This window comes from Priapulus caudatus, unplaced genomic scaffold, assembly GCF_000485595.1.
Source record: "Priapulus caudatus unplaced genomic scaffold, Priapulus_caudatus-5.0.1 Scaffold20, whole genome shotgun sequence".
In the NCBI taxonomy this organism is placed as follows: Eukaryota; Metazoa; Priapulida; class Priapulimorpha; order Priapulimorphida; family Priapulidae; genus Priapulus; species Priapulus caudatus.
Window position 1 is genome coordinate 1,027,460 of NW_014577081.1, and position 11,037 is coordinate 1,038,496.

Here is an 11,037-nt window from a genome sequence, read left to right on the forward strand (position 1 = left end):
TGTGTGTGTGTGTGTGTGTGTGTGTGTGTGTGTGTGTGTGTGTGTGTGTGTGTGTGTGTGTGTGTGTGTGTGTATGTGTGTGTGTGTGTATGCAAGCCTACTGGTACCACCTGATGTATGATATAAGGTAGCACCTGGCAATGGCCACGACTAACGTCATCAGAGCACGTGGTCCATAGTATTTCTCTCGTTAGTAGATGCATCGATGCAAAGATGTGATAACTAAACTTTTAATCCGGCTCGAAACATTGCGGGTGAGTTACGAAGCCTTGCCTGTTTCCGTTCTCGTACGCTGTGCCTGCACAGTCCGGTCTGGTCCACACGTTGAACTCATAGTCAGGCTCATTGTCATCATTCTGCGCGCTAGTCTGCAATAAATGATAAACGACGTTTCCCAACGTGCTTGCATGATCGAGACGCACTACCCGTGCACCTGCCTGCGAGCCTCTATGTACCCGAGTTCTCTGGTACAGCATTCTCGAATACACGTTGCAATATTACGCGTGCAATAAAAGTGGGAGATAGTTCTTGAATATCAATTTTTCATGATGGCCTTACCAGACTCCGATCCACTTGTTCGACTCTCCTGAGATTTCCGGAGTCGAACTTGGAGGTAAAGAAAAGTCCACCACAGTGCACCTCCATGCTGCGTCTATGCTGCGGGGACTTGAACGTGGATCTTAGCAGGTGTCCATATTTCTAGTACCAATATAGTTGGAGTTATTGTAATCTGCACATTTTATTTTAATGGTGTGAAACATGACATGACCCCAACATTGTTTAAATGTTGCAATACTCACAAACATTTAATGGCCAATGAAATGCACTGGTAGCAGAGTAGAAGCCACATAATTTTTGGTCACTACTTAGTACTTAAATTTTTTTTAGCAGAATAGGAAACTGACTTAAGTTCTGTGCAAACCTCCATGTAAGTGTTTACATAATTTTGCTGCTCAAGTGGAACATGCCTGTAGTTATGCGATACGTCCATGACGAACTTCAATTCTTAAGCCTCAGGTTTATCCATGACTTACACATGTATGAAGCCAGTGGCTGCTCGTCCGAATGTATTACCAGCAAATCGTGAGATTGCATGTCAAAAACCATCTGTTGATAGATATATGAATTGATTTATGTGTGCTACATACTCGGATGTCTCACAGGCAGAATGTGGGTACACCCAACAATCTTTATGATTTATCTGAAACGTAATATAAGCCGAATTCTAGAATATTTGTAGATCTATAAAATTCTGACTGGTCACTGGACGAGCAGACACGGCTGTAGATTCCAGCGAGTCAGTATGTCACTATCTTAGTATCTTAGCTTAGCTATCTCTAGTATACCGTATTTCCTCGAACGAGCGCCCAGGCCCTTATTGTTTTAAACTGTCTCATTGCCCCGGCCCTTTTTCGAGGCAGGCCCTTTTTCGAGGTCCGGCGCTCATATAAATGTATGCCTTATTTCAAGTACAAGTACATTTTTATCAGTCAAAATCTAATAGAAATCTCTAAATCTTCCGAGGTAAACATATTTTCGTTTGAAATTTCATTCAACTTCCCCACAAAACATGTCGTAAATTACATTGTGATTTCGCGCATTGTGTCTGAGCGCATTGTGTTCACTCTGGTTCAGAGATCAGAAATTATGCATGTGCTTGTTGTCCATTGGCTGATGGTAGCGTGAGCAGAACATATTGGTGTCTACAATATCATTTCATGTGAACATATCACATCTCATGACCCGGCCCTCATTTATTTCGAGGGGGGCTTACCCCCGGCCCTATTTCGAGGCAGGCCCTCTTACGAGCCCAGGCGCTCGTTCGAGGAAATACGGTAAGTACTGTAGCTCTAGTACTATAGCCCGCGTTCATTAACTGCTGCAGGACTATAGAACATTGGCAGCTTGATTTCGCTAAGTACTGCATTTGGTCCCGATTGGTTCCACTGAAAAATGGCTCAGAAAACGCAAAATGATCGGGCTTTTTAACATTTATTTATCTACATGGACATCTCACCTATCTTTTTGAACACTTAATTTCCACAACTTTACACCATGTATTTATGCCTTTAATAGCTTTATTCCTCACAAGTCAGCACTACTGGCTGTACCATTTGAAATATTGTGGCGTGCGAACGCGTGACGTCACCGGATATGTAGGCAAACACATGGCATCTATGGTGCATGTATATACAATACCGGTAACGTCACGCGTTTGCACGCCACAATATTTCAAATTCAAATGGTACAGCCAGTAGTGCTGACTTGTGAGGAATAAAGATATTAAAGGCATAAATACATGGTGTAAAGTTGTGGAAATTAAGTGTTCAAAAAGATAGGTGAGATGTCCATGTAGATAAATAAATGTTAAAAAGCCCGATCATTTTGCGTTTTCTGAGCCATTTTCCGTGGAACCAATCGGGACCAAATGCAGTAGCGAAATCGAGCTGACAATGTTCTATAGACTAACTGCCTATTATTAGACTATTATAGACTAACTGCCTATAGATGAACTGCCCTGCGGCAGTTAATGAACGCGGGCAGCCTATAGTACTAGAGCTATAGTATAAGTATAACTACACTACCACTAGTGCTGATAGGGTCTATGTCCCCCAAGGTACTGCCGGAACGTAGCCTGGGTACGGTCCGGTATATCGGAACGTACCCTGGTAACTATCTGATATGACGGACCGTACCTCGCTTACTCCCTACCGTACCCTGACTGTCCCTGTTCCGCCCACTACTGATGTCGCAAAAAATTTGAAATATACATACAGACCTGTATGATATCTTTATAAAGTTGGATTGGAGTATGAAACTGTGAAACCAAGAAGAAATTTCAACCTATATACACTGATGCGCGCAATCCTTTTACAAATATCGCGATGATCGGGAATGCGTTTTCCTTTCGCAATGTTTACGACATTTTCGCGCATTTTCGCACGAGATTTTTGAAAGATGGCTCTAAGTGTTGTGGTGGAACAGGAAAATTTGTATGATTATCTTAATGGGTTGGAAACGCATAGACTCGCTGACACTTGTAGAAAGGGTCGGGAGGTGAAACGTAACAGGGTAAGGGTTACGAATATTTTGCGAGAACAAACCGGAAACAAGGAACGGGAGCATAAAGCGGCGCGTTTCCTGCCGACAAGCGGTATGTATTACGACATCAGCTGAAAGTCAGGGTACGGTTTGGAGTAGGCGAGGTACGGTCCGGCATATTAGATAGTTACCAGGGTACGTTCCGGTATACCGGACCGTACCTAGGGTACGTTCCGGCAGTACCCTGGGGGACATAGACCCTATCAGCACCACTAGTAGTAGTAGTATAAAGTATAAGTATAATATTAGTATTTTAGGCGCAAATCCACTTTAGGCACCTTAGGTATCACAAAGTGATGCACAGACTTTCCGTATATCAAGGAATGATGCAAAAACCCTAACCCTAAGTCATAGAGTATAACCTTAGGTATCACGAAGTGTGTTACTGTTAGGGTTAGGATTAGGGTTAGGGTTAGGGTTTTTGCATCATTCCTTGATATACGGAGTCTGTGCATCAGTTGTCAGTTGATGATACGCAGAAATACCTAAGGTGACTAAAGTGGATTTGCACCGTATTTTATTACTGTTAGTATTATTATATTACTTATTACTATTAGCTATTACTATTAGTATTACTAGTATTAGTAATAGTAATAGTAGGTATAGACTATAGTATTGCGATGTCGATGTACACTGTACAGTTCAATACAATAGTTTCCTAAAGATAGCATATGTCATGATTCATAAACCGTACGCAAATAAACCCACTTACATACCAGGCAAATATACATTTGTCATAGAACCTATGGCTTGCCGCATTAGTCAAGAATTCTGTGACAAATATTGAATAACATTGAATCTACATATTATCAAACTTCTGCATATTCTAAAATTTTTGCTTAGTGTTTACATATCAGCGCCCTCTACTGGCATCAAAGAGATGTTCACAACATTAATTCCAATCATTTATTATCGCGACAAACATAGAAAGATCATTTTTAATCAAAATTCAACTAGCAGCTACTTAAAATAGCACATATGAAATGTTTCCTAATCTATTATGGTTATACATAAACTAAGAGGTGTCGTCATCACTTTACGTCACAGATGTGTGTGAGGCCAATATTGTGTGCCACGCAAATGGCAAAACAAACACATTCTTATCGAAATTACGAATTCAAAAACATACGGATAACTGAAACGAGAAATTTTGATTAAATAATATATGTATGGATATGCTCAATCAGGAAGGAAAAAGCAGACGTGTTTTCCTTGTATCATAGCATCGCGATTCACGTAGGCCCCTAGATACAATAATGTAACCCAAACCCAAGAGGATAGGGGGATATCCTCTTGGGTTTGGGTTACATTGTTGTATCTAGTAGGCCCCCTACTAATCCAGTGCGCGTTATGATGTCAGGGGCTTGTACAGGATTTGTACCAGGGGGAGGGGGTCTAACCGTAACCCAAACTTGCGAGCACGCGAAGGGAATTTTTTTAAATTAGACCCCCTTAGATGCGTTTTCTGCGCGAGCAGGGGGGGGGGGTCGCGTCCTCGGACCCCCCCGTCCGTACCGACCGCCCCTGGATGTGGATAATGAATAATTAAACCGTTCGTTCATTAATACGTATACCCGGGTCGGAGCCTATGTGGGTGAGTGCGGGAGGGGAATTGTGGACTCAAAAAAGCCTGACGGAGGAAAAAAGAGAAGAACAATAACAAGAATACCCCACAGCGTGCACATAGAGGAGGGGATAGGTGCGGAACGAGGGTTTCCATCACGACTACTGATAATTTATACACATTGTATAGTAAATTATGCACACTTGAGTGTTATTTACATTTATTATGCTATTTACCATGCACACGTGCAATCGGCTGGCCCGATTCCACCTTGAACGTATGCCAAAAAACAAAAAAAAAAAAAGTGGAAAAAAAAAAAAAATAAAAATACAATCAAATAAATAGAGCAGCAACGGTGACGACGCGGAACGTGAGCGCTAGCTTCCTGTACAGTAATATAAGGCATAGCGGCGGAACCCAGGAGCGTTGATGCCTACGAGCAATGTGAAATATTGATAGATCCGACTTTTACGATGCACACGTGCTGTCAGCCCGACCGGCTCTACTTTGAACGGATAAGAACGGTCGAAGAATATTATCTTGGCAGTCAACGGCGACCGACGTTGCAGCGCCATTTGCCCATACATTAGCATAGCTGGAAATCGTGGCACGATGCTGCGAGCGAAGTGAAGCATGTAGATAAGATTTTACCATGCACACTTGCTCTCAGCTTGCCCGGCTCCACTTTGAACGTATAAGAACGGCCGAAGAATATTATCTTGGCAGTCAACGGCGACCGACGTTGCAGCGCCATTTGCCCATACATTAGCATAGCTGGGAATCGTGGCGCGATGCTGCGAGCGAAGTGAAGCATGTAGATAAGATTTTACCATGCACACGTGCTGTCAGCCTGCCCGGCTCTACTTTGAACGGATAAGAACGGTCGAAGAATATTATCTTGACAGTCAACGGCATATTTTGCAAAGATTATGCACTTAAAATGAAGAGGAGTCATCCTAGCATGGATTTACATGATAACATTCTATGAGTAGACATCCCTTAATAAATAGGAAGAAGACCTTGCATGTACGGTGACCACTGCATATACCAGACAGTACATAATCTGGCTACGGTAGTGTGTAGATGCATGCGCAATATTTTACCAGAGGAGTTATATTTTGTGATGAATATGCATTTAATATGGTTAGGGGATATCTCAGCATAGATTTTTGTAATTAATTGTTATCAGTACACCTGTTTTTATAATTAGGAGAGCGCCCTAGCCTGTAGGGTGCAAAACTGCCACGTCGCCCCTTCTCGTATTTCCCGTTGTTTCTCCTGTGCCTCGCTCAGCCTAATTCTTTTCCTACCGCCCCTCAGCTATCTTCCCTGACGCTTTTCCTCAGTCTCTTACCCCTCTCTCCCACCGCAAGCTATATTATGCAGTTTTCTTTAGTCGGTACTACACACCTGAAACGGTGCTCGCGCATGCGCAATATCTCCCGAGAAGAATCATATTTTGCAATGATTGTGCATTTAAAATGAAGAGGACTCATCCTAGCATGGATCTATATGATAACATTCTATCAGTAGACATCCATTAAAAAATAGGAAGAAGACGTTGCATGTACGGTGACCACTGCATATACCAGCCATGCAGTACATAATCTGGCTACGATAGTGTGTAGACGCATGCGCAATATCTTACCAGAGGAGTTATATTTTGTGATAAATATGCATTTAATATGGTTAGGGGTATTTCAGCATAGATTTTTGTAATGAATTGTTATCAGTACATCTGTGTTTATAATTAGGACAGGGCCCTCGCCTGTAGGGTGCAAAACTGCTACTTCACCCCCTCCCGTATTTCCCGTTGTCTCCCGTCCCTCGCTCAGCCTAATTCTTCTCCTACCGCCCCTCAGCTATCTTCCCTGCTGCTTTTCCTCAGTCTCTTATCCCTCTCTCCCACCGCAAGCTATATTATGCAGTTTTCTTTAGTCGGTACTACACGCCCGAAACGGTGCTCGCGCATGCGCAATATCTCCCGAGAAGAAGAATATTTTGCGAAAATTATACATTTAAAATAGAGAGGAGGTATTCTAGCATAGCTTTATATGATAACATTTTATCAGTAGACTTCACTTAAAGAATAGGAAGAAAACCTTGCATGCAAGGTCCCCGCTGCCTATATCAGCCAGTCCACAATCTGGTTACGTTAGTGTGTCAGTGCCAGCGCAATATCTGACCAGAGAAGTTATATTTTGTTATGAATATGCATTTAATAAGGTTAGCGAAGTCAACATCATGTAACAGTTGGCTATCGGTTTCACGGAAAACGGGTTTTTTATTATTGAAATAAAATACAAACAGGTTCTTAGTATCACGATAGGAAGACCTAAACACATCTTGATAGTGCACGCGCCTGCCTAGACCGTAACAACGACAACGTTCACCGCATGACGGTGTGTGAATTTGCACATACCGCGTATTATGTGTGATCATATGCTCAACTATTGTGCAATAAGTTTGATTTTTGGCTCCGAAACTCGGAACGCGATACCGTAAAACTATTTCACATCACGGCATAAATTGATTCATTCTAACGAACTACGCTTGCGCGAGTATTTTAGTTCTAAACGCCGTGCGTGTGGCGCGGCGACCGCCAAATAAGGGGTACGTTTTAGTGAACCGAGATAAATTTAAGCTCTTCGTCATTTCAAAATGTGAACCGCGACTGTCGCTAAGAGTTGGCATTTATAGCTCGATTTACAAGCGCATATACGCTCTTAAATTTCTCTACATCGATTAAATACGACACAACCATAACATCGGCTTAGTAACGACTGAAGATGGTTAAACATGAGCTATATACACCACCCATACCCCCGCCATCTCTACGATGTCCAGAGAGTATAGACTGACTCCAAAATTCCGCGTGGCTGAACCCAACGATGCGAACAACAGCGGCTGCGATTCTCAAACGACTTACGGTGTCAGTCTACTACCTTCAGCAAAACAACACAGCATCGGATAAATAAACGTAAACTAAGTAATCGTCAAAAATAAAGTAAACCGCGTAAAACAAATCCCGTTTACAACCGTACACGTCATCAAATGTCATCATCGCCACCAACAGCAGCAGACGTATAAACACCGTACATACAATAACTTAAGTATAACACACACACACACCCGCGCGCGTCGTCGTCGTCGGCGTCGTCGAAAAATGACTTAATTACAACCAGATTCGTCTGCTACGTAATACTATTATAGTCGCTCCGCAGATATCAGAGAGCGAAGACAAAAATCCCCGCGAAAAAACAACAACAACAGGAGGCAAAAAAGCTCTCGGCTCCCGCCGAAAGCAAGGTGTCGCTAACCAGACAATAACCCGATTATACGTCAACGCGAAAAACGCGGCTTACAATTGTAGCCGATAGATGGCAGCACTACACAACAACTGCAAACGTGCGCGCGTGTCAGCCAGCGGCTTACGTTAGTTAGTAGTAAACAGAATGTAGAACTCACTTCGCTATACAGTATAAACATATACGTTTGCTACAACACAAACAGCGACGCTTGCCTGAACCCCTCGCCAACGATCGCAAGCAGAGCGCCATCTGGCGGACCGGATTCGCCGGACGTCGGCCGCCGCGAGTGCGCGCGTCGCGGGGCAATCACGTGTTATTTACACTCATTGGGGCTCTCCCCGCATCTCGGCAGTCTCTCGCGAGCGTCAGTGAGAGGCGACGACCGAACGACACAACCTCATCGTAAGTCACCGATCATAGCGGCGGCTGCGACGACATCACCAAACGCCGCGGTGACGTCGCCTAAATCCGCGACGACGTCAGCGCACCGTGACGAAATCGGCGATGATGTCATCAGACTCCGCTGTGACGTCACCGAAATGCGCGACGACGTCACCGAACTTTGCTCTGGCACGTCCCGGCGTCCGAGGCGGCCTCGAACACACCGCTGCGGACCACGCGCTGGCCTCCTTCTCGACGCTCGTTTTGTTCGGGGGAGGGGGGGAAACGTTAGTTGCGGCAGCTTCCTTCCCGGTGCGTTGGTGGGAGCGCGCGCGGAGAGGAGGAGCAGACAGATGTGCACAGGCTGCGTGTGCACGTGCGCAGCGGATGGATGTGACATTGAGCAAACATGGCGTCTCCGTGTCGCGACCTCGCGAGGATTCGTCTCACCACCTCACCCATCGTTCACGCCGGTCGATTCATTTACAAGCATCCCGTCGCCGCGTCGGCGAACCTGCGATCGAGTCTCGTTCCTCGTCGCCGCCGCCGCGTAGGTACACACGCTCGTCCCGCTGGCGCACCACTCCTCACAGAAGCCCTACGATACGCCGCAGCCAAAGTCACGCGCAGCATCCCCGCATCGAAGCGGTCACCCCGGCAACGCATCCTCAGCATCCCCGCGAAGCCCTCCGCCACAGACGAAAACGAAGCATCCGTCGCCGCGCCGACGCCGACGCTCCCCGCCAGCATCCCTCAGCATCCTCGTCTTTGCGCGCGCAGACGCGGTGGGGAGGGAGCCGGATCCTCACCGCCAGTTGAAGTCGCGGCCGACCTGCTCGTAAAACTTGAGGTTGAACGGCCGGTAGTAGTCTTCGAGTTTCTGCAGCACGCGCGGGTTGATCGCCGGATGCTTGCGGCCCTTCGTGTCCGTGAGGCAGCGCTCGGTCGCGTCGTGCCGCAGGCAGAAGAAGCCCTTCGTCGCGTTGAAGTAGAAGTTGTCGGCGTGTATGAGCGGCTCGAGTCCGAGGAACGCCTCGATGCGCGTCAGCTCGGACGCCGGGTCGACGACGAGGCGGTCGCCGTCGACGACGTGCATCTGCGTGCGCGGGAACACGTCGAGCCAACGCTGCAGGTGCCGGTGGTAGACGCCGATGCGGATCGCCTTGTACGACGTGTTCACCTCGCCGTAGTCGTTGACGGCGTACGCCTCGAAGGTCGCGTGCGGCTTGCCCTTGGCGAGCCGGTTGGCGTGGATCTGCGCGTAGTCGGAGACGGCGCGGTCGACCGGGTCGCGCACGACGACGATGAGTCGCGTCGCGTTGTTCATCGCGCGCACGCGCTCCGGCACGCCGTCCGTGATGAAGTACGCCGGCGACTTCTCGACGGTCACCTGGCCCGGGAACGAGTACGGCATGCGCTTGCGGTACCACTCGAGACCGTACGCGTAGCGCTCGCTGTCGAAGAAGTGCACCTCGCCGTGCGCCGCCTGCACCTTCGGATGCATGTTCATGAACTCGAGGAGCGCGCGCGTGCCGCACTTGCGCACGCCGATGATGATGCAGGACGGCAGGCGGCGGTTCGTGCCGCGGAAGCGGATGCGCTCACGCATCTCGTCGATCGAGCCGAGCGTGGCGGCGCCGCCCGCGGCGGCGGTGGCGGCGGCGGGGCGGCACGCGCCGGCGTACGACTGCATCGCGCGCAGCGTCAGGAAGCAGCCGACGAAGAGGAGGAGGCCGAAGAGAGGCAGCAGCCGGGCCTTGCTGCAGCGGCCCCCAGGCTTCCCTGCTCCGCCGCCGCCGCACACCGCCGCCAGGATGCCGGCGCGGCCGGGCGTCGCCGCGTCGACAGGGGGCGCCTCTAGTAATGCGTCTTTCTGTGTCATGCTGCTACATCTGCGAAGAGAAGGAAGAAACGGGAGACGTTTAGTCATCAGGTCGTTAAACAATATGATGGGGACATTCCGGATAAAATCACAAAACATAGTTAGTTAGTTAGGTATATAATAATAATTTTCGGATGCCCTACTGGGCTACTGGCCTAGTGGGCTAGTGAAGAGATTCACAGTTTTCACTGGCGGGTGCCGCCGCATACAAGGCTCCCTTCTTGGCACCGTTTCCACACTCTATCTCTTTTTTTGCTGAGTACTAAGCAGAGAAGAAGTGTGTACCATTTTTCATGTCTTTAGTCAAGTTAGTTAGGTGAGCACGAGGATGGTGTTGCGAGCATTAATATTGTTTACGCGTGCGCATGCCATCATGATCAGAGGCAGTCTTGTTGAGGGTTGCCTGATGCCTGCCTACCACTTCACACGTTCTCCCTTAACGTTATCAATATCATTGCACATACACGCGAACACGCACGCACGCACGCACGCACGCAAACACATACACGCACGCACACACATACGCGCACACACACATACGCGCATGCACGCACGCACGCGCGCGCACACACACACGCACACACACACACACGCACGCACGCACACACACACACACACTCCCTCTCTCTCTCTTTCTCTCTCTCCCTCACACACACACACACACTCTCTCTCTCTCTCTTTCTCTCTCTCCCTCACACACACACACACATACACACGCACACCCCACACGCCATCATGGGCTGCGTCTATGCGTGCGGTTATTATAACTATCGATGATGCTGTCTCGTGTGTGTGCA

General features: G+C 47.6%; 1 protein-coding gene and 1 long non-coding RNA gene across 3 annotated transcripts; both read right to left on the reverse strand.

Annotated features, from left to right (window-relative positions):
- Positions 1-278: 278 nt before the first annotated feature.
- Positions 279-3,934, reverse strand: LOC106811838. 2 transcript variants are annotated; one of them, XR_001394212.1, is made up of 4 exons: positions 3,832-3,934; positions 1,035-1,107; positions 559-699; positions 279-368 (listed from the first exon to the last, which is right to left on the reverse strand). It is a non-coding gene; the product is annotated as an uncharacterized LOC106811838 (long non-coding RNA). The 2 variants fall into 2 exon arrangements; XR_001394210.1 differs by having other exon boundaries at positions 3,819-3,934.
- A 2,990-nt stretch (positions 3,935-6,924) lies between these two features.
- Positions 6,925-10,246, reverse strand: LOC106812316 (heparan sulfate glucosamine 3-O-sulfotransferase 1-like). The gene has a single exon (XM_014816160.1). It carries the CDS (start codon positions 10,238-10,240, stop codon positions 9,164-9,166), a length of 1,077 nt encoding a protein of 358 aa, XP_014671646.1. The 5' UTR covers positions 10,241-10,246; the 3' UTR covers positions 6,925-9,163.
- Between the last annotated feature and the right edge of the window lie 791 nt (positions 10,247-11,037).

Bases quoted from the DNA above. Each gene is read 5' to 3' on its own strand.
- LOC106812316 (XM_014816160.1), bottom strand. From the start codon at position 10,240: ATGACACAGAAAGACGCATTACTAGAGGCGCCCCCTGTCGACGCGGCG.